The sequence below is a fragment of the Megalobrama amblycephala genome, linkage group LG15 (genome assembly GCF_018812025.1).
Source record: "Megalobrama amblycephala isolate DHTTF-2021 linkage group LG15, ASM1881202v1, whole genome shotgun sequence".
In the NCBI taxonomy this organism is placed as follows: domain Eukaryota; kingdom Metazoa; phylum Chordata; class Actinopteri; order Cypriniformes; family Xenocyprididae; genus Megalobrama; species Megalobrama amblycephala.
In genome coordinates, this window is record NC_063058.1 from 34636673 (window position 1) to 34661659 (window position 24987).

Below are 24987 nucleotides of genomic sequence, written 5' to 3' on the forward strand. Positions count from 1 at the left end.
TCAGCTCAAGCGGCTCGTGAATTTATCATCTCTTACTACTAGTTCATTTATAGCATCAAATAAACATGAATGAACATCAGAAGGAATGTTGTTTCAAACGTCAAAGACGTCAGTAGGGGAGAGTGGGGTAAGATGAGCCATTTGTTACTTATGTGGTCTTCAAGATAATGGAAAATTAGGCAGAAGTACAATGAAAGTATTAAGTAATTTCAGGATGTTTCCTATCATTTTAAATGATCAGAATACATCTATGACAAAGGGTTCTAAAAATATGGCTTCTTAAAAAAAAAGTGTTCCTCTGGCTCAATTTACCCCAGGTTAGGGGTAAGTTGAACCGAGTCAGTAGGTGGGTGTAAACTGACCATCTAACTGAATCTGAATCAAACCCATGTGAAATTTTAAAGATAATGTACCTATTTTAAAAATTAATTTTACAAATATTTATTTTTTGAAGCAAAATGAAACAACACATAACCAACCAAATGAAGTTGAAATTTTAGTATCTTTAATTGTTTGCATTTCTGAAACAATATGTTGAACACCAAAATTGTAACCTTCCCATAAACAGAGAGTTTGTTGAGTAAAATTAAATAAAAACTAAATAAGAATGAATAAATGTCATTTTAGTCAAAAGGTTCTTGACATGGTAGTTTTTCTGCAATGTCGACCATGTTAGACCATTAGAGACTACAGGTGGAAAGATATATTTGATTAAACATCCTCTGGTTCGTATCAGAGAAGGATTTGGTGTACTTGTACATTATCAAATAAACTCAAAAATAAAGATAAACTAAACCAGTTGCGTAATATTACATTGAAATGACACCAGTTTATACTTCAGATTTAACTTAAATGCAGTGCCTTATCGTGGGGTAAGTTAAAACGCTGGCTCAATTTACCCCACAGCATTTGGCTCACTTTGCCCCATAGCTGCCATTTTAGAAAAAGCTAGCTAGCTTACCAATTCAGGATAATATTTAGCTAAATGACTTGCATGGGTTTTATACGTTGCTAAATCACCAATATGCATCATAAATAGTTTTAGACCTGGACAAATTTGCTTTGATGAAACAGCCATTACATCTGTTCTGTTAAAATTTTACTTTGACAAGCCAAAAAAAGTTTTAAAAAGTAAATAAGCGACTTCCACTCCTGGGTGGTTCTAAAATATATGGTCACATGACAATAAAATGGTACGGTTGTCAAGATACAGGGGGTGGGTCAACTTACCCACTGGCTCATCTTACCCCACTCTCCCCTACACACCATTTTTCAAGTTCAAGTCCACCTACATTAATCTGCTAACTCCCCTGACTGCTTTGTCGGACAAAATGGCGGATTCAGCGTTATGATTGGTTAGATTGCCTGTCAATCAAATTCTATAACTATCTTTTTTTTTGTAGTATTTAGCGGTTCAAACTCAATTAACATTACATCATCTGTGCGTCACATATAAAATTGTTCGGCGAACTTCTTGGTGAGGGCAAAAATGTCCTAACGCAGATTTCTCATCGAGTTCATGTTGGTAATGCGGATTTGCCGCGTTTATGAACCGAAAGCAGTTTTTTGGTTTGAAAGTGCCTTCATACATCGCTACACTTCACAGTGGACCTATTTTGCCAGCGAAATTCCACCTAAATTTATTTCGCTAATAATGTCATGTGACCACCACATCTTTATAGTTATCAGCAGATCATTATTGCCAGTAGATGCCATAGCTACACAACTTTTTCCGAGTATTATTGATCTCTTTGAACCAAACAAACCATGCTCTCATTCAGTTTTAAGTTCAACATGTTATAAATGATTCGAAATGTTGTTGATCCTCCTCAGAAACTCTTCATCACGCTAATAATCTGCGGATGCACCCGTTTCCTATTGCATTTGAACATCCAATCTTTCTTCCGCCTGTAGCGTTTGGACAGCAGAACGTAGAGGACGGGGTTCACGCAGGGGTGCAGATACTGGAGAACCGTGCAGGTGAAGTGGAACATCTCCCATGAGCGCCCATGCCGGTAAAATCCCAAATACACACACAGCTCTAGAACATACCCTGGCAGCCAGCACAAGGAGAACGTCCCAGCCGCCAAAAACACCATGAGAGACGCCCGCCGTGTGTTCCGGGTGCTGGCCAGGGACATAACGGGCCTCTTGCGCAGGAAAAGAGCCATACGCACCGAGTTGACGGCGATCACCAGCATTGGTATGAGATAGTATAGCACAAATTGGCTGAGAGCAACCTGGTAATGATGTTCCTGCGTAGTCGGCAAACAAATGGTGCAGTTATTCAAACCTGGGCCTAAGCTTTCCTTAGTGGCGAAAATACGCAACGACAGACTTGTAAAGAAACTCAGGGCCCAGACCAGAATAAACATGAGGACCACCAGGTCCATGGTTGGGGGGCGGTAGGGGTTGGTGATGATCATGGCCCGAACCATAGATACGGTGCACAGGGAGTATGTGCTGGCGGCCAGAGAGAATGCCAGCAGAAACTGATAGACCTTGCAGAACGTGTTGCTCAGAGGCCAGGAGAAAGTGATCGCGGAGTGGATGGTGAAGGGGATGAGGAGAAGCGAGAGGAAGTCTGCCAGAGCCATGCTGAGGAGAAGAACGTCCAGACGGTTTTTATGAAGGTTCTTGTGTTTAGCGAAGAGGGAGAAGGCCAGCAGGTTGGCACAGAAACCAATGCCCACTATGATGCTACAAGTGCAAGCAAAGATCACTCCATAGGTGTTAGTGGCTGCCTGTTAGAGACAATGGCAAAAACAGTATGTGTTGAGTTGCATTGAAATTTGCTGTGTGAATTCTTAACCCTCTGGTGCTCTTCGCGTGTTGGTCAAAAATGATTGAATTTTTTTATTATTATTATTTCAATGAAATGAATGTACTATATTTTAGTTCGATAATGTTTTTTATTTAATATTTTTAGAGGATTTTATGGTACTAAATTATATTTACACTGTAAATATAATTCGTTCCACACTCGTAAGAACTTTATTCATCTTCTGAACACAAATTATGATATTTTTGATAAAATCCTATGGCTCAGTGACGCCTCCATTGCCAGTAAGATAATTAACACTTTCAGATACCCAGAAAGCTACTAAAAACATAGTTAAAACAGATCATGTGACTACAGTGGTTTAACCTTAATAAAAAAAAACTAAATAGCACTTTATTCAACAATATCTAGTGATGGCCGATTTCAAAACACTCCTTCATGAAGTTTTACCAATCTTTTGTTTCAAATCAGTGGTTCGGATCGTGTATCAACTGCCAAAGTCATGTGAACTATTGACATTTTGAAACACATATGACATAATGAAGCCTCGTTTACTGAAATCACATGACTTTGGCGCTTCAAAGCAGTATTTTGAAATCGGCTATCAATGGATATTGTTGAAAAGTCGTTATTTTGTTTGTTTGGCACACAAAAAGTATTCTCGTCGCTTCATAACATTAAGGTTAAACCACTGTAGTCACATGAACTGTTTTAAATGTCTTTTGAAAGTGTTAATTATCTTGCTGTCAATGCAGGCCTCACTGAGCCATCGGATTTCATCAAAAAATATCTTAATTTGTGATCCAAAGATGAGCGAAGGTCTTACATGTGTATAAATTTTATGCTTAGTGTTTTGAAAAATGCACAAAAATAGTATTTTCAATTTTTATATGAAATATATATTTTTAAAATCACATTTTACTCTAAAACTGCAAGAAAATGAAAGCCATAAATCTAAACAAGTTGTGTTCCAAATTTGAGGTTTATATCTCAAAAAATGAGCTTTCAGTAAGATTTTGTTTGGGCGCAGTACCAAACACTTCCACTAGATGAAATTTGTTTGTCTCATTTCCAATGAGTTCAATTTTGACTGCCAGGAGTACAAGTGTGACTATTTTTTTCAGGACCATTTAACCTTTTCGAATCACGTCCATGATTTATTTTGTGTGTGTGTTCACAAAGCAAGTGGCAAAACTTTTACCAAGTTTTGTACCATTCCAATGAAGTAAAAAATTCCAAAAGAAACAAAACGTAAAATATTTTGGTCAAAACTGACCGAAGAGCACCAGAATGTGTATTAAAATAGAATTTAAAAAATAACATTATTATCATAACTATATAATTTTAAATTAAATAAAATATAATTAAACTTTAATTTAAAATTAAAATATAATTTTAAAATGTATTTAAAAGATTTTATATAATACAATATAATATGAAACATTTTTAAATACATTTTATTCATATATATATATATTTATATTACAAAACATTATTATTGTCTCTCAGTGTGAAAACCTAAAAATTAGATTGACTACATTAATTTTTTAGTATGCTTCTGAAAATATGTTAAATTATAAATTGTATAGTAAAATGACTAAGTAAAATTATTTTATTTATTAATAAAATACTAATTCATCTCACATATTGCCAGAGGAAATTATTTACTCACCATCTGTTCAGTTAGATATCCATGTAGTCGTAAAGATAATACATCTGTGTATTCAGATAACAAATTTTTATTTTAGACACCAGTCTAAATGTGTAGAGATAAAATCTCGCAGTGAAAATAGAAAAAAATATGGACTAAGCTTCCCTAATACTTCCATTAGAATAAATGCCATTTACAGAGACAAAAAAAAGCATTCATTTATCAATAAAAGTCTCCTATTGGAATTGATTTAAAAAGCGACGACTTGTACAAGATTTTATGTAGCGAATACACCAAATGACATCTTTCGAATGAATTTCAGTCGTTACCTGCTGGTTTTCCATCTCTCATTCTCTGATTGGAGGCTTATTGATTTGTGATTGATCTCTGGGCTTCTGTCTTGTGGTTAATGAGTCTTTAAGGCATGACATGTGATCCTAAAGCACTGACAGGAAGTTGACAGAAGGTTGCATTTACCTCTCCATCCATTAGCATGTGCAGTGAAAGGTGTATAATTGTTGTTAGAGCCATTTTTGTGTCTTTATTTGCCTGGTGTTTGGCTTCTGATCACAGACACATGACCACACACTGATTGATTATTCCACCGTCCTCAGTCACTACTAGTAACGGCTACTTAAACGCTTTGCATGCATAGACAAAAAAAATAATAAACCGCAACTATAGTGGTGCAAATCATGAGAATGAATTGATGTTCTTGTAAGATAACCTTGTATTTCATTTTTCAGCTTTATTGTGTATTGCTCATTAATTTATTTATTGAAAATAGCAGAACATTAACTAAAATAAAAGAAAAGCTGTATAATAAAATGTAAAAGATAGAAAAAAAAACTTAATGTAGACCAGCATAACTATCTAAAGTGCATTTTAAAAACCTCATCAAAATCAGCAGCATTGAGATACATTCAGGAAATAAATATTCCAATCAAATAAATTAAATATTACACAAAATGTCTGACTGAATGAATACATTTAAAACAGGCTACTCTAATTGTAACATATGCAAATTAGTTTGTATATGAAGCATATTCTACTTATCAATTAAGGCTCTAAAATAGAGAATTGTTTAGAGAGTTTATAATAAAGGCAAAGGCTATGGAAGCTTGTTTCTGCCACCAAATAAAAAAATAATAAAAAAAGGTAATTGCAACTTTTTATTTATAAAGTCAGAATTGAGTGTTATAAAGTCAGAATTGTGATATAAAGTCAGAATTTTGTGTTATAATGTCAGAATTGTGAGTTATAAAGTCAGAATTGTGAGATATAAAGTCAGAATTGATTAAAGTCAGGATTGCGAGATAAAGTCAGAATTGCGAGATTAAAGTCAGGATTGCGAGATATAAAGTCAGAATTGCGAGATTAAAGTCAGGATTGTGAGATATAAAGTCAGAATTGCGAGATTAAAGTCAGGATTGTGAGATTAAAGTCAGGATTGCGAGATTAAAGTCAGGATTGTGAGATATAAAGTCAGAATTGTGAGATTAAAGTCAGGATTGCGAGATATAAAGTCAGAATTGTGAGATATAAAGTCAGAATTGCGAGATTAAAGTCAGGATTGCGAGATATAAAGTCAGAATTGTGAGTTATAAAGTCAGAATTGCAAGATTAAAGTCAGGATTGTGAGATATAAAGTCAGAATTGCGTGATATAAAGTCAAAATTGTGATATAAAGTCAGAATTGAGTGTTATAAAGTCAGAATTGTGATATAAAGTCAGAATTGCAAGATTAAAGTCAGGATTGCGAGATATAAAGTCAGAATTGTGAGATATAAAGTCAGAATTGCGAGATTAAAGTCAGGATTGCGAGATATAAAGTCAGAATTGTGAGTTATAAAGTCAGAATTGCAAGATTAAAGTCAGGATTGTGAGATATAAAGTCAGAATTGCGTGATATAAAGTCAAAATTGTGATATAAAGTCAGAATTGAGTGTTATAAAGTCAGAATTGTGATATAAAGTCAGAATTGCAAGATTAAAGTCAGGATTGTGAGATATAAAGTCAGAATTGTGAGTTATAAAGTCAGAATTGCGAGATTAAAGTCAGGATTGCGAAATTAAAGTCAGAATTGCGTGATATAAAGTCAAAATTGTGATATAAAGTCAGAATTGAGTGTTATAAAGTCAGAATTGCGAGATTAAAGTCAGGATTGCGAAATTAAAGTCAGAATTGCGTGATATAAAGTCAAAATTGTGATATAAAGTCAGAATTGCAAGATTAAAGTCAGGATTGCGAGATATAAAGTCAGAATTGTGAGTTATAAAGTCAGAATTGCAAGATTAAAGTCAGGATTGTGAGATATAAAGTCAAAATTGTGATATAAAGTCAGAATTGAGTGTTATAAAGTCAGAATTGTGATATAAAGTCAGAATTGCAAGATTAAAGTCAGGATTGTGAGATATAAAGTCAGAATTGTGAGTTATAAAGTCAGAATTGCGAGATTAAAGTCAGGATTGCGAAATTAAAGTCAGGATTGTGAGATATAAAGTCAGAATTGAGTGTTATAAAGTCAGAATTGTGATATAAAGTCAGAATTGCAAGATTAAAGTCAGGATTGTGAGATATAAAGTCAGAATTGTGAGTTATAAAGTCAGAATTGCGAGATTAAAGTCAGGATTGCGAAATTAAAGTCAGAATTGCGTGATATAAAGTCAAAATTGTGATATAAAGTCAGAATTGAGTGTTATAAAGTCAGAATTGCGAGATTAAAGTCAGGATTGCGAAATTAAAGTCAGAATTGCGTGATATAAAGTCAAAATTGTGATATAATGTCAGAATTGCAAGATTAAAGTCAGGATTGTGAGATATAAAGTCAGAATTGCGAGATTAAAGTCAGGATTGTGAGATATAAAGTCAGAATTGTGAGTTATAAAGTCAGGATTGTGAGATATAAAGTCAGAATTGTGAGTTATAAAGTCAGAATTGCAAGATTAAAGTCAGGATTGTGAGATATAAAGTCAGAATTGTGAGTTATAAAGTCAGAATTGCAAGATTAAAGTCAGGATTGTGAGATATAAAGTCAGAATTGAGAGTTATAAAGTCAGAATTGCAAGATTAAAGTCAGGATTGTGAGATATAAAGTCAGAATTGCAAGATTAAAGTCAGAATTGCGAGATATAAAGTCAGAATTGCAAGATTAAAGTCAGGATTGTGAGATATAAAGTCAGGATTGTGAGATATAAAGTCAGAATTGTGAGTTATAAAGTCAGAATTGCAAGATTAAAGTCAGGATTGTGAGATATAAAGTCAGAATTGTGAGTTATAAAGTCAGAATTGCAAGATTAAAGTCAGGATTGTGAGATGTAAAGTCAAAGTCAGAATTGCAAGATTAAAGTCAGGATTGTGAGATATAAAGTCAGAATTGTGAGTTATAAAGTCAGAATTGCAAGATTAAAGTCAGGATTGTGAGATATAAAGTCAGAATTGCAAGATTAAAGTCAGAATTGCGAGATATAAAGTCAGAATTGCAAGATTAAAGTCAGGATTGTGAGATATAAAGTCAGGATTGTGAGATATAAAGTCAGAATTGTGAGATATAAAGTCAGAATTGTGAGATATAAAGTCAGAATTGCAAGATTAAAGTCAGGATTGTGAGATATAAAGTCAGAATTGCAAGATTAAAGTCAGAATTGCGAGATATAAAGTCAGAATTGCAAGATTAAAGTCAGAATTGCGAGATATAAAGTCAGAATTGCAAGATTAAAGTCAGGATTGTGAGATATAACGTCAGAATTGTGATATAAAGTCAGAATTGCAAGATTAAAGTCAGGATTGTGAGATATAACATCAGAATTGTGATATAAAGTCAGAATTGCAAGATTAAAGTCAGGATTGTGAGATATAACGTCAGAATTGTGAGTTATAAAGTCAGAATTGCAAGATTAAAGTCAGGATTGTGAGATATAAAGTCAGAATTGTGAGTTATAAAGTCAGAATTGCAAGATTAAAGTCAGGATTGTGAGATATAAAGTCAGAATTGTGAGTTATAAAGTCAGAATTGCAAGATTAAAGTCAGGATTGTGAGATGTAAAGTCAAAGTCAGAATTGCAAGATTAAAGTCAGGATTGTGAGATATAAAGTCAGAATTGTGAGTTATAAAGTCAGAATTGCAAGATTAAAGTCAGGATTGTGAGATATAAAGTCAGAATTGTGAGTTATAAAGTCAGAATTGCAAGATTAAAGTCAGGATTGTGAGATATAAAGTCAGAATTGCAAGATTAAAGTCAGAATTGCGAGATATAAAGTCAGAATTGCAAGATTAAAGTCAGGATTGTGAGATATAAAGTCAGGATTGTGAGATATAAAGTCAGAATTGTGAGATATAAAGTCAGAATTGTGAGATATAAAGTCAGAATTGCAAGATTAAAGTCAGGATTGTGAGATATAAAGTCAGAATTGCAAGATTAAAGTCAGAATTGCGAGATATAAAGTCAGAATTGCAAGATTAAAGTCAGAATTGCGAGATATAAAGTCAGAATTGCAAGATTAAAGTCAGGATTGTGAGATATAACGTCAGAATTGTGATATAAAGTCAGAATTGCAAGATTAAAGTCAGGATTGTGAGATATAAATCAGAATTGTGATATAAAGTCAGAATTGCAAGATTAAAGTCAGGATTGTGAGATATAACGTCAGAATTGTGAGTTACAAAGTCAAAATTGCGAGTTATAAAGTCAAAATTGCGAGTTATAAAGTCAAAATTGAGAGTTATAACGTCAGAATTGCGAGATATAAAGTCAAAATTGTGATATAAAGTCAAAATTGTGATATAAAGTCAAAATTGTGAGATTAAAGTCTGATATAAACACTTAATTGCGAGTTTATATCAGACAATTCTGACTTTATATCTCGCAATTGTGGGATTATATCTCGTAATTTTGAGAAAAATTGCGAGAAAAAAGTCAGAATTGTGAGATATAAAGTCGCAATTACCTTTTTTATTTTTTATTTCATAGCGGAACAAGCTTCCATAAAGGCCTTTATTGTGAATGAAAAATAAAGTGGGTTCTCAAAAGAGTCCTCGTATCCCATGCCATGGCGAAAGTCTTTAACACCAGGATGTTTACAATTTAAAGATGCACTGAAGTCTCTCCTTGTAGGTGCAGATCATGTGACCATATTGTGCCACTGTTCATTTGCATAAAGTCTGCTCCATTTCAGATTACTGTGCTTCAGATCGCTGTCAGTGTGATCGTCCCTTCACTCTTGTGGTGTCCAGGCTCTTTCATTGGTCTCTCATCGGTATTTGCGTATGGAAGGAACACCCTCTGTCTTTCCTCCTGTCTGGGTCTCTCAATCTGCCCAAACCCATCTTCCTCTTCCTCTTCGTCACAGCTTTCAGTGGCTGTTCCTCATATCTCAGGGTCTTGCTGGTCTCTTGCGGTAGGTTGTCTCTCATCCCTATAGTCCCTATTTGAAAGCTCAAGGGGAAGTTTTTGCTGCTGCCAATGGGTTTGGGACAGTGGACGGTGGACCACAGCGGGGTCTGGACGCTTCCTTCGCTCTGATACGGGGAGTCCCAACTCTGAGCCGTGTGCACCCGCTCAAACAGTTCCTGTATCAATCTACGCCTCTTCCAGTCGTGCAGGGATCGGCCCCTGTCGTGCATCATCTGGGCGTGGCCTACTGAACGTCTCCTGGGACAAAGAGAGAAAACATATTTCATACTGACTTTAATCTCAAGTCACATGCAGAGATTTTGGCATGTGACTATGATGCTTTATTATAACAATTTGACCTTCACTGCAGGAAAAGCAGTGCATTTGTTTTTGCATTGACTTCCTAAAAGATGTAGGGCCTGTTTCTTCTGTTACCAGCAGATGGCAGTCTCAACAGCTCTGAAAGCCCTCACATTTTGAGATCTTGTAGAAATCACTCATATTCAAATAGTCAGAGGAGATCATGACTTACTGTCTATTGTTGAGAGTGTTAGTGGGTCTGGATTGGACCGGTATCAGGACAGTTAACAGGAACACAGCAAACCCCCAATGCCTCAACATACTGCTGGACAACTGAACACAGGAGACAAACACTATCAAGTATATATATATGTGTAATTGATTTGAATTAGAATTAAATATTTTACTAAGCATAGTAGTCTAAAAAATATTACAAATATTTTTACTGTATATTAGGCAAAAAGTAATAAAAATACAAATAATACAAATAATACAATATAATATAAATATATATATTTTATTAAAAATGTTTAAAAATTACTATATATTTTTATAAGGTTTATGAGTAAAAATATTTGCTTTAAAATTTGTAAATCATATATATATATATATATATATATATATATATATAAATTAATATTTGCTTCATATAATTTGTAAATCATATATATATATATATATATATATATATATATATATATATATATATATATATATATATTACTAGGTATATTAGGTAAAAAAATATAATACAAATAATAAAATAACAATATATATTTTATTAAAAATGTTTAAAAATTACTATATATTTTTATAAGGTTTATGAGAAAAAATAAAAAATATTTGCTTTATATAATTTGTAAATCATATATATATATATATATATATATATATATATATAAATTACTAGGTATATTAAGTAAAAAATATAATAAAATAACAATATATATTTTATTAAAAATGTTTAAAAATTACTATATATTTTTATAATATTTATGAGAAAAAATAAAAAATATTTGCTTTATATAATTTGTAAATCATATATATAGTATATATATATTACTAGGTATATTAGGCAAAAAATATAATACAAATAATAAAATAACAATATATATTTTATTAAAAATGTTTAAAAATTACTATATATTTTAATGAGAGGTTTATGAGAAAAATAAATATTTGCTTTATATAATTTGTAAATCATATATATATATATATATATATATATATATATATATATATATATATATATATAATTTATATATATTTTACTAGTTATATTAGGAAAAAAATATACAATAATATAACTTAATTTAATATATATTTTTAATTCAGTTTAATATATATTTTATTAAAATGTTTAAAAATTACTATATATTTTATGAGAAGTTTATTTTAAAAAACATAAAAATAAAAAAATAATAAAAAAAAAAAAATAATTGCCTTATATCATTTGTAAATTAAAAATGTAATTTCAATACAATATAAAATAATATTTTTTTCATCTTTTGCATGCATTTTAACATATATATATATGGTACTACTTAGAACTGAGACAATGTCCAGTACACAAGTGGAAATAGGAATGATATCATTGTTCATCAATTAACATGAGGTGTAATACATTAAATTGCTGTTGTAAGGCTTCAACACTGATAATATACTCACATGTAATGCCACTGCTCAGTAGATCAGTTATTGCTGCATGTTGCTGCCACCCGGCTGGACGTGTTACAGCTGTTGAAGCCCGACATGTGACTATGTTCGATAAACCAGGAGCATCAGCTGCTGCCTAAATGAAGCATGTTAATATATCCAAACTCCACTAGTCCAGAAGACAAACTCTTCTTATGTCTCCTTCCAGAGTGTTTGAAGGAATGAACACATAGAGAGGGAGTGAGAGAGGACCAGAGCGATGGGTGTTAGATTTATTGCACCGGTGAGTCGTGTAAGTCCCCTTTGCTGTTCAATGCAAACTGGTATGGACAGCAGGCGTTACAGCAGAGAAAATTAGTGCGCACTGCACACTTGCCTGTGTGTGTGTGTGTGTCTGCTGCCCATGACTGCCAAAGTGTATACCAGACTGACAAACCACACACACACTCCAAGAAACGCACAGGCAGACACCTTCATTGGAAAGAGGGTGGTATGCTGGTCTCTCTCTCTCTCTCCATCGCAAGGGTTCAGGTTTGGCCAGGAGGGGCAGCATTTGACGAATAATCACCCAGTGAAAGGAGGCATATTATGCTTTTTTGAATTTATTTTAAAGGGCACCTATTATGCCCCTTTTACAAGATGTAATATAATGTCCCCAGAATGTGTCTGTGAAGCTTATTATAGCTTGTCAAATTTGCCCCTATTTGGGTGTGAGCAAAAACACGCCGTTTTTGTGTGTGTCCCTTTAAATGCAAATGAGCTGCTGCTCCCCGCCCCCTTTCCAGAAGAGGGCGGAGCTTTAACAGCTCAACAACAACAAAGCTGGAGAATCTCCCCTTTAATGTAGCTGTTTGTGTATGTAAACAATCTGCAAAGTTACAAAGCACAAAATCCACGGCAAAGTGAGTTTGTTTCTCCAACAGAAAACACCTTGTACGTCACCTTGTAACACATGACTTTGGCCCAACCTCAAATAAAGTTATAAGGCTTTGAACCTGATGCTCAATGGTTATGACACATTTCCGACACACACTTTAAGTAATAGACCAATCAACAATAGACTGGGGCCGGCTGAACAATCAGAGCAAACTGGGTTTTTAAAGAAACAAAACTAAAACAGTATATTCAGACAGAGGGTGAAAACAGGTGCTGCAACAATGTAAATTATGATTTTTTTTAATCATAAATTAGCATTTTATGGTCAATGCATGAAGCAAATCCCAAAAAATGCTGAATTATTTCCTGAAAGACATTAAAAAGGACAACTGATACTTCTACTAACACCAAAAAAACATGCTACATTATGTTGAACGCCCAACATTGGTCTTTTACTTTGCATGGAAATTCTGTGTGAGAGATCGGAGGAACGTTATAGCTCATAACGGAGACCACGAGACCCTCCCCTCCTAAAACATGGGTGAACCTGGGTGAAGAAAGTAAACAGCTTTGGCTGACCACCGTCCCAAGAGATTATGACCATAACCTCAGTGAAATCAAGCCTGTGGGTGGGTCTGCTCGCCTCCTAAGCAAACGTAATGGTCAAGGTGGTTTTCGGGGAGCCCACAAAATAGTACCGCTTCATTTATAGGCCTCGGGGCAAGAAGTTCACAACATAACTAATGCTCATCAACTACAAATTAGTTCTGTGCGACACTAAAATATTCCATATATTTCCATGTTTATGAGGCTGCGCGTACATTGGAAAATAAACTGACTTACACAACCATTCAAAAGTTTGGGGGTTTTGAAAGAAATTAATGCTTTTATTCAGCAAGGATGCATTAAATTGATCAAAAGTGACAGTAAAGACAGGATTTCTGTTTCAAACTAAATGCTGTTCTTTTGAGCTTTCTATTCATCAAAGAATCCTGGAAAAAAATGTTTTCCACAAAAAATATGAAGCAGCACAACTGTTTTCAACATTGACAATAATCAGAAATGTTTCCTGAGCAGCAAATCAGAATGATTTCTGAAGGATCATGTGACAAATGTGAATAATTTACATTTTAAAATACATTCAAATAGAAAACTGTTTACTTTAAATTGTAATAATATTTCACAATATTACAGTTTTTACTGTATTTTTAATAAAATAAACGCAGCCTTGATCAGCATGAGAGGCTTCTTCCAAAAACTTTTTAAAAATATTAGCGACCCCAAACATTTGAAAGGCATGTTCATCACACAAAACTATTAAAAGACTTAAAATATGTGCATTTTCAATATAGACTACTTTTAGGATACATTTATGTTGTTATTATTGTCTATATACTGTCATGAATAGCAACAAGAACTTTGTAAAGATTCTTCAGAAAGTTCTCCTTTATGTTCTACACACTCTAAAAAATAAAACATTGGTTCAACAAAAAAAAAAAAAAATATGTTAACGTTTTCCACTAGAATTTTTAATTTAAGCCAATTGGGAGAATTACATTAATTCAAAGCAATATTTTGAGTTGATCCAACATAATGTTTTAAGTAAGGTGAAGACGTTTTTTTGCCACAATAAAAACACATTTCTAAATAACATGAACTTAATAATTGTCAACATGAATGCAACTATTTAAGTTGATCCAACATATTGTTTTAAGTAAGGTGAAGACGCTTTTTGGACACAATAAAACTGCATTTCTAAGTAACATGAACTTAATAATTGTCAACATGAATGCAACTATTTAAGTTGATCCAACATATTGTTTTAAGTAAGGTGAAGATGCTTTTTGGACACAATAAAAGGCATTTCTAAGTAACATGATCTTACCAAGCACCGCTTCTCACCATGATGGTAAATCTCCAAATCCCACATTAACACATTAACTCTTCTAAATTAGCATAACAAAACACTAATTACTACTAAATCTCCCTTACCATTAATCTTGTGCAAAAAAACATTATATAAGACTTAATTTTAGCATTTACTCTCCCTTTCAAGTGCCATGGGCAAAGCATGATGGGAAATATAAATCCCAGCCCAGTTAAAAGAAGTGTTCATACAACTCAAAACAATGAAACACGTTTACACGTCATCAGATTGTATTTTACATTAACAGAACTTAAAATTAAATACATTTTTGATTAACTGAAAATGTTAAACTATGACAAGTCATGATAGTATATCGAATCAATAGGCATAATTTGTGTGTCATCCAAGCTCAATAAAATAACAATTACAAGTAAAAAGTCTAACAGCATTTCAGAACTTGATTTTTTATTTCACAACAATATACATATTTAAGTAATGACTAAAGGTCCCCTGAATTAGTTTTTAGAGTGCAGTAAAAATAACAGCATACAAGTTTAGAACATGAGGGCTGTGATAAAAAACTATGACAGAAGTTGCGTTTTTGTCATGTCAAATTTAATTAAGATTTTCAATTTTTTGTAAGCTGAACACTTGACATCTTTGAACACACTGTAATGCTATCTCTCACAGCCTCATGGTCATTTGTCAAATAAAATATGATGAAATATGGTATTGATCTTGAATTTTCTTTATAAATTATGCGCTAGACGGACGCACATGACCGTTACGCTTGCGTCTCACGTCTTTTGCAGCGCCTTGCATGAGCGCCACATTTTTAAGATGCCGTGTCAACTTTTACACGCAGCGCCGCTCATCAATGTCAGTTCCAAAACAGTGGACCAATCAGAAGAACTCGGAGGCGGGGCAAGTGTTGCGAGTTTCTGTTTACTTTAGCAAGTTGGCATGGCAACTGTTTTATTTGACGGCAACATGATGGAGGAGGCCGTAGCCAGTGCGATTATTTTCTTTTTTTCCATGTCCTGTTCAGCTGTTTGCCTATTTCTATTATTTCCGTTATTGCATCACGTCTCAAAAGCTCGTCTCGAGACCCTTGCGTTCTGCGCTGCGCTTTTTTAAAAAATATTCCTGAGCACTGCATCTCAAGCTTTTAGACACAAAGACGTGTTCTGTGTGAACGAGACCTATTTCCAACGGCTAACGTACTTTTCCAATTGTTTTCCATGGGAGCGCTGCTCTTTTTAAACACCAGGAGCGTAACGAGGCACTGAGCGTCTTTTTCATGCTCAAGCGCTGAACTCTTGCCTTTTTTTACTGGTCGCCTCGAATTGAAGAATGTTCAATTTTGAGTAAAATGCTGCGCTCGTCAATGTCACTTTTTAGGCAGCCGTCCAATCAGAGTTGAGGAGGGGCGGGACAAATACAACACCGGCCAACTGTCACAAAATTCCTGCTGTACGACGAGTATTAGTATAGCAGAGCGCCTAGCATTTTCAGCTGGATAAAAAAACACTTTGGTGGACACTAGGGCTGGGTAAAAAATATTGATTTCTTGATTTTAATTGATTCTCATTTTTACGAACCGATATCGATTCTTAAATCCCAAGAATCGATTAGTCTAGTCTGTTTACAGTTGATGAATGAGCAGAATATGTTGCGCCTCCCATCCAATAAATCACAATAATCTGTTAATTTTGATATGAAGCAAAGTCTCAGATTTCAAATGACGTCCATCTTATTATGAGATTCAAAAAATAAACACCGTTTTGGTGCTGTTTAATGTGGCGTGACAGATCGCTTTAGCGCCTCAGTTAAAGAGAAGCATGTGATCATCCTCTCCTCCGCTTTAATACCAGTTACAGCGAAATAAACATGCATGAACATCTGAAGGTATGTTAAAATATACAGTACAACTTACTGAAATCCGTATCATGTCTCGTGTAATCACTCAATCAGTGTTTCAACCTCGGAAAGACGTCAATAAAACAGCTTGTAAACAATGTCACGTAATGTCACATTTACCTCAGAAAAACATATTCACACCGTTACATATTCATAATAATTTTTGCCATGTACTGTAACTGAAATACTACATCCAAAATAATCTAAATCGTAATTGAATCGAATCGTGAAAACTGTATGGCCGTTACGCTTGCGTCGCGTGTCTTTTGCAGCGCCTCGCATGAGCGCCACATTTTTAAGATGCCGTGTCAACTTTTACACGCAGCACCACTCATCAATGTCAGTTCCAAAACAGTGGACCAATCAGAAGAACTCGGAGGCGGGGCAAGCGTTGCGAGCTTCTGTTTACTTTAGCAAGTTGGCATGGCAACTGTTTTATTTGACAGCAACACGATTATTTTCTTTTTTTCCATGTCCTGTTCAGCTGTTTGCCTATTTCTGTTATTTCCGTTATTGCATCACGTCTCAAAAGCTCGTCTCGAGACCCTTGCGTTCTGCGCTGCGCTTTTTAAAAAAACATTCCTGAGCGCTGCATCTCGCGTTTTTAGACACAAAGACGTGTTCTGTGTGAACGAGACCTATTTCCAACGGCTAACGTACTTTTCCAATTTTTTTCCATGGGAGCGCTGCTCTTTTTAAACACCAGGAGCGTAACGAGGCACTGAGCGTCTTTTCATGCTCAAGCGCTGAACACTTGCCTTTTTTTGCTGGTCGCCTCGAATTGAAGAATGTTCAATTTTGAGTAAAATGCTGCGCTCGTCAATGTCACTTTTTAGGCAGCCGTCCAATCAGAGTTGAGGAGGGGCGGGACAAATACAACACGGGCCAACTGACACAAAATTCTTGCTGTACAATTAGTATTAGTATAGCAGAGCGCCTAGCATTTTCAGCTGGATTAAAAAACACTTTGGTGGACACTAGGGCTGGGTAAAAAATATTGATTTCTTGATTTTAATTGATTCTCATTTTTACGAACCGATATCGATTCTTAAATCCCAAGAATCGATTAGTCTAGTCTGTTTACAGTTGATGAATGAGCAGAATATGTTGCGCCTCCCATCCAATAAATCACAATAATCTGTTAATTTTGATATGAAGCAAAGTCTCAGATTTCAAATGACGTCCATCTTATTATGAGATTCAAAAAATAAACACCGTTTTGGTGCTGTTTAATGTGGCGTGACAGATCGCTTTAGCGCCTCAGTTAAAGAGAAGCATGTGATCATCCTCTCCTCCGCTTTAATACCAGTTACAGCGAAATAAACATGCATGAACATCTGAAGGTATGTTAAAATATACAGTACAACTTACTGAAATCCGTATCATGTCTCGTGTAATCACTCAATCAGTGTTTCAACCTCGGAAAGACGTCAATAAAACAGCTTGTAAACAATGTCACGTAATGTCACATTTACCTCAGAAAAACATATTCACACCGTTACATATTCATAATAATTTTTGCCATGTACTGTAACTGAAATACTACATCCAAAATAATCTAAATCGTAATTGAATCGAATCGTGAAAACTGTATGGCCGTTACGCTTGCGTCGCGTGTCTTTTGCAGCGCCTCGCATGAGCGCCACATTTTTAAGATGCCGTGTCAACTTTTACACGCAGCGCCACTCATCAATGTCAGTTCCAAAACAGTGGACCAATCAGAAGAACTCGGAGGCGGGGCAAGCGTTGCGAGCTTCTGTTTACTTTAGCAAGTTGGCATGGCAACTGTTTTATTTGACAGCAACACGATTATTTTCTTTTTTTCCATGTCCTGTTCAGCTGTTTGCCTATTTCTATTATTTCCGTTATTGCATCACGTCTCAAAAGCTCGTCTCGAGACCCTTGCGTTCTGCGCTGCGCTTTTTAAAAAAATATTCCTGAGCACTGCATCTCAAGCTTTTAGACACAAAGACGTGTTCTGTGTGAACGAGACCTATTTCCAACGGCTAACGTACTTTTCCAATTGTTTTCCATGGGAGCGCTGCTCTTTTTAAACACCAGGAGCGTAACGAGGCACTGAGCGTCTTTTTCATGCTCAAGCGCTGAACTCTTGCCTTTTTTTACTGGTCGCCTCGAATTGAAGAATGTTCAATTTTGAGTAAAATGCTGCGCTCGTCAATGTCACTTTTTAGGCAGCCGTCCAATCAGAGTTGAGGAGGGGCGGGACAAATACAACACCGGCCAACTGTCACAAAATTCCTGCTGTACGACGAGTATTAGTATAGCAGAGCGCCTAGCATTTTCAGCTGGATAAAAAAACACTTTGGTGGACACTAGGGCTGGGTAAAAAATATTGATTTCTTGATTTTAATTGATTCTCATTTTTACGAACCGATATCGATTCTTAAATCCCAAGAATCGATTAGTCTAGTCTGTTTACAGTTGATGAATGAGCAGAATATGTTGCGCCTCCCATCCAATAAATCACAATAATCTGTTAATTTTGATATGAAGCAAAGTCTCAGATTTCAAATGACGTCCATCTTATTATGAGATTCAAAAAATAAACACCGTTTTGGTGCTGTTTAATGTGGCGTGACAGATCGCTTTAGCGCCTCAGTTAAAGAGAAGCATGTGATCATCCTCTCCTCCGCTTTAATACCAGTTACAGCGAAATAAACATGCATGAACATCTGAAGGTATGTTAAAATATACAGTACAACTTACTGAAATCCGTATCATGTCTCGTGTAATCACTCAATCAGTGTTTCAACCTCGGAAAGACGTCAATAAAACAGCTTGTAAACAATGTCACGTAATGTCACATTTACCTCAGAATAACATATTCACACCGTTACATATTCATAATAATTTTTGCCATGTACTGTAACTGAAATACTACATCCAAAATAATCTAAATCGTAATTGAATCGAATCGTGAAAACTGTATGGCCGTTACGCTTGCGTCGCGTGTCTTTTGTAGCGCCTCGCATGAGCGCCACATTTTTAAGATGCCGTGTCAACTTTTACACGCAGCACCACTCATCAATGTCAGTTCCAAAACAGTGGACCAATCAGAAGAACTCGGAGGCGGGGCAAGCGTTGCGAGCTTCTGTTTACTTTAGCAAGTTGGCATGGCAACTGTTTTATTTGACAGCAACACGATTATTTTCTTTTTTTCCATGTCCTGTTCAGCTGTTTGCCTATTTCTGTTATTTCCGTTATTGCATCACGTCTCAAAAGCTCGTCTCGAGACCCTTGCGTTCTGCGCTGCGCTTTTTAAAAAAACATTCCTGAGCGCTGCATCTCGCGTTTTTAGACACAAAGACGTGTTCTGTGTGAACGAGACCTATTTCCAACGGCTAACGTACTTTTCCAATTTTTTTCCATGGGAGCGCTGCTCTTTTTAAACACCAGGAGCGTAACGAGGCACTGAGCGTCTTTTCATGCTCAAGCGCTGAACACTTGCCTTTTTTTGCTGGTCGCCTCGAATTGAAGAACGTTCAATTTTGAGTAAAATGCTGCGCTCGTCAATGTCACTTTTTAGGCAGCCGTCCAATCAGAGTTGAGGAGGGGCGGGACAAATACAACACGGGCCAACTGACACAAAATTCTTGCTGTACAATTAGTATTAGTATAGCAGAGCGCCTAGCATTTTCAGCTGGATTAAAAAACACTTTGGTGGACACTAGGGCTGGGTAAAAAATATTGATTTCTTGATTTTAATTGATTCTCATTTTTACGAACCGATATCGATTCTTAAATCCCAAGAATCGATTAATCTATTCTGTTTACAGTTGATGAATGAGCAGAATATGTAGCGCCTCCCATCCAATAAATCACAATAATCTGTTAATTTTGATATGAAGCAAAGTCTCAGATTTCAAATGACGTCCATTTTATTATGAGATTAAAAAAATAAATACCGTTTTGGCGCTGTTTAATGTGGCGTGACAGATCACTTTAGCGCCTCAGTTAAAGAGAAGCATGTGATCATCCTCTCCTCCGCTTTAATACCAGTTACAGCGAAATAAACATGCATGAACATCTGAAGGGATGTTAAAATATACAGTACAACTTACTGAAATCCGTATCATGTCTCGTGTAATCGCTCAATCAGTGCTTCAACCTCGGAAAGACTCAATAAAACAGCTGGTAAACAATGTCACGTGACGTCACATTTACCTCAGAAAAACATATTCATTATAATTTTTGCCATGTACTGTAACTGAAATACTATATCCAAAATAATCAAATCGAAATCGTAATCGAATCGAATCATGAAAATTGTGTCAATACCCAGCCCTAGTGGACACTTGGTGGTAATCTCCTTAATCTTAATCTCAAAACCATATCGCTGACTCAAAAACGACAAAAAAGGTTCTTGATTAGAGGAATCTGCTGTACAGAACGTTTATCTGTAAAAGAGTAGCTGTACGGTTTGGTCTCATGAATCCTTCATGTTCAGTCTTTCTTCTTATTAGCCTCAAACTACTGAGGAATGTTTTGTTTTGTACTTCTAGTCAGTGACAGCACCGTCTAGCAATGTTCAAAAGGGTTTGACTCATCCACACTAATGCGTTTTGTGAGAAATTGTTTAACTGTCATGGCTTGAGTTTCCTTTCCGCTTCCCGTGTACTCCTGTTTTGTTCTTGTGTTTGTTTTATCATGTAACCTTGCGGGAACACATGACACGATTTCTTCCATTTGACCAAACGTTTTTAGCCAAAAATTCCAGCGGGCCGCTGCACAGCAGCGCTCCAGATTTAATCGTGAGGCGTAAGTGAATTCTGCTACCGAGGAAAGTCTCAAATTTTTGCGGTCTTCTCCGTGAAATTGTTAAATGAAGAAAACATGTCATTTAACACCTTGTCAGTTCCCCTGTCGACCACTGGCACTTGACCTTCTCAGCACTTGGACAAACTTTGATATGACACCTGTAGTCAAACGCCACTCTAAGTGAATCGTGGGACATTTGAGAAACATGCAAGCTCTGGTCCGACCCAGCCACCCAGTGTGCCATCTGACTGTGAGATTATTAAGACTGATGTCCCCAGCAAGGCCAATATTTTTTGTTCTACTGCAGAGCGTCGGCAATTTATCATCCAAACATCCCACAGGTTTGTGTTGTGTAGGTACTTTTGGATCTAGTCCGGCGGGTTTGATTCGGTGCCAGAGAAAACATGGCCGCCTTGCCAACAGGCCGTTTAGAGCCCGAGCTGTGAAAGCCTGTCTGAGGGTTCCAGTAAATCCTTCTGCTAGCAGGTAAGAAGTTTGGAAACCGACGAGGCGACACACCTCCCACCGCTGATCTCCATAAGCAGAGCTTCATTTAGGTCACTATTGTTCGATGCACAGACTTGCGTGTTATTTCATTCAGTTATGCTCACATCGCATCGATACGAAGGCACCTAGAGGACTTCTTCATGAAAAGAGTATTCACAGAGACTGTATTTAAATATTCAGCACTAGGGGCCGCGGAAAGGACACTCGTGTGTTCTCAATAAAAACTATAGGTGAAACTTGTCAAAGTCAAACTTGATGTGTTCCTGAACTTAGAAAGCATACAAAGGAGCTTTCACTTGTGAAACGCTTTGTATCAGCTTTTATCGCATAATGTATTTCAATTTCATTTTATATAAAGACTATATTGGTGCCATTATACATTCTGCCGTCAAACTCAATATTTAGTGCATGCAAAGTTTTCTATATAATTTGTTAACTTTATGTGTTAAAAATAATGTTTTTTGCTATCCCATTAGGCAAAAAATAAATACAGCAAAAATATGAATAAATTCATTAATTAGACAAAAAGAGAGATTTTCTGAACATATTCTAAATTTGTCACGTTTCTGAAACAATACAAAATATTGAGAAAAAGCCAACACTTTTCTATTCTTGCTTACATGTATTTTTTAAATACATTTTATGCAATACTTTTAAAATATACAGAAAATATACACATTATGTTTACAAACTTCTGTTACATGCGATTAATGGTCATCGATTTGACCACTAATATACACACACACATATATATATATATATACAGTACAGTCCAAAAGTTTGGAACCACTAAGATTTTTTATGTTTTTAAAAGAAGTTTCGTCTGCTCACCAAGGCTACATTTATTTAATTAAAAATACAGTAAAAAACAGTAATATTGTGAAATATTATTACAATTTAAAATAACTGTGTACTATTTAAATATATTTGACAAAGTAATTTATTCCTGTGATGCAAAGCTGAATTTTCAGCATCGTTACTCCAGTCTTCAGTGTCACATGATCCTTCAGAAATCATTCTAATATGCTGATTTGCTGCTCAATAAACATTTATGATTATTTTCAATGTTGAAAACAGTTGTGTACTTTTTTTTCAGGATTCCTTGATGAATAGAAAGTTCAAAAGAACAGCATTTATCTGAAATACAAAGCTTCTGTAGCATTATACACTACCGTTCAAAAGTTTGGGGTCAGTAAGAATTTTTATTTTAATTTTTTTGAAAAGAAATTAAAGAAATGAATACTTTTATTCAGCAAGGATGCATTAAATCAATCAAAAGTGGCAGTAAAGACATTTATAATGTTACAAAAGATTAGATTTCAGATAAACACTGTTCTTTTGAACTTTCTATTCATCAAATAATCCTGAAAAAAAATATTGTACACAAATATTTTGTACAATTGTACACATTAAATGTTTCTTGAGCAGCAGATCAGCATATTAGAATGATTTCTGAAGGATCATGTGACACTGAAGACTGGAGTAACGATGCTGAAAATTCAGCTTTGCATCACAGGAATAAATTACTTTGTCAAATATATTTAAATAGAAAACAGTTATTTTAAATTGTAATAATATTTCACAATATTACTGTTTTTTACTGTATTTTTAATTAAATAAATGTAGCCTTGGTGAGCAGACGAAACTTTTAAAAACATTAAAAATCTTAGTGGTTCCAAACTTTTGGACTGTACTGTATATATATATATATATAACATGAAAAAAAACATGAATACACACAACACACAAACATATATACATATAAAACTAAAATATATGTAAATATATTTTATAAAAATTTCCTATAGGTCAACAAACTGGCCTTTTTTGTATACCATGGTAGCTCTACATAATAGACAATAAAGCAATTTCAGAGATGAAGGTAAATGCTTTCATGTTGTCGAGCAGGTGCCATCCCATGTGGTCGGTCAACATTTCAGCGGTCAGCAAACCGCCTACAAAAACATGTTTCGATTTTATCTAATCGTCTGGAGGGAAAGCCCTTCCAGTAAATGCTTGGTTAGTTTAGCCCTCCACCATCCAGCCATACATAAAATATACAAATATTTACTGGATAATGGAGGTGAATGGGAGGCGTCCCTCTAAAGACCCACACGTATCCCAGAATCCCGTGCGGCAGGGCAGATGAGTGATACGCCGCGGCTAAAATGCATGAAAAAGTGCTGTGTTCGCGCTGGAACAACGGGGACCGGAGGGTGAACTGCTGAGGGGCTTCTTCAGATTTTGGGGATCATACATCATGGGTCTCAATGCCTGCTGACCTCAGTCCACTGAGCTGAAGGCGTGGGGGTTTAGGAGAAGGCACACCAAGGCTGTGTGTGCCGCCACACAGTAAGGCCTTTTGCTGGCTGCCATGGCGATGGCGACCGCAGAATTGCCATGTTTACTTAAAAGCTAGTGCATAAGAGAACAGCAGACCACCGGCAGCCGCCACCCGCCGGCACTGGGCAAGGGCTACGGCTCATCTTTGTTGAAAATGGCTCAGGAACCTGCTGCCTGCACAGGGCCAACCTAAATTTAGCAACAAACTGAAAAACCCTCCTCATTCTTAAAAAGCTGTTTAAGTTTCCAGAGCGAGAGGGTTCAGTGAGGGACAGGAATGGTCTGAGAGGCGCGTTCTGTCTCGTTGCAGGTGGCGATCGAGCGCTTCGGTCCACTGGCTCGGTCATTCCAAAGACTTGGGATTGTGCTTCCTGCGATGTAATATAACATAAAACATGTCAACGCGAGGTTAAACATGCAGCATGTTCAGAATTTGACTGGCCCACTGGTTACATTCAAAAGTAATATAAAAATAGCACTTGTTTTGCCATTATTTCAGGTGTATTGAGTTTCTGAGGGACCAAAATTTTTGTTGTCGAAAGTCATCAACCACAATTTCAGTCTCCCTTTTCTACCCTATAGACACATTCTGGGTGCAAAGTTGTAACATTGCAGGTAAATGGACATTTCGATGCTATGTGTGAACAAAGCTGTAAGGTTTGCTTTGAGATAAATTATCATCCCTCTTTTTAACATAAGAGCAGGCGAGGCCATTGTAACTTGAATGTTTTGAGGCTTCAGTTATTGTTATTGTTGTGTTATGCTGCTTGATATAGACCAATTTGGAGCAGACATCACAGTTACGTCACTTGCAGCTGCTCGTGCATTGTGCTGGCAGAAAAATTGCGGTAACAAGTGGAGGAAAATGGGCAAAATCCACAGAATTTGGATGTCAGAATCGGAATGCAAAAAA

At 35.6% G+C, this 24987-nt stretch overlaps 2 protein-coding genes across 2 annotated transcripts; both read right to left on the bottom strand.

Annotated features, from left to right (window-relative positions):
• Positions 1 to 643: 643 nt before the first annotated feature.
• LOC125247056 (galanin receptor 2a) lies at positions 644 to 4777 on the bottom strand. Its single transcript, XM_048158219.1, has 2 exons — positions 4763 to 4777; positions 644 to 2744 (listed from the first exon to the last, which is right to left on the bottom strand). Exons 1-2 carry the CDS (start codon positions 4775 to 4777, stop codon positions 1830 to 1832), a joined length of 930 nt encoding a protein of 309 aa, XP_048014176.1. The 3' UTR covers positions 644 to 1829.
• A 4895-nt stretch (positions 4778 to 9672) lies between these two features.
• On the bottom strand, positions 9673 to 10493 carry pthlhb (parathyroid hormone-like hormone b). The gene is made up of 2 exons (XM_048158220.1): positions 10359 to 10493; positions 9673 to 10084 (listed from the first exon to the last, which is right to left on the bottom strand). Exons 1-2 carry the CDS (start codon positions 10445 to 10447, stop codon positions 9673 to 9675), a joined length of 501 nt encoding a protein of 166 aa, XP_048014177.1. The 5' UTR covers positions 10448 to 10493.
• Between the last annotated feature and the right edge of the window lie 14494 nt (positions 10494 to 24987).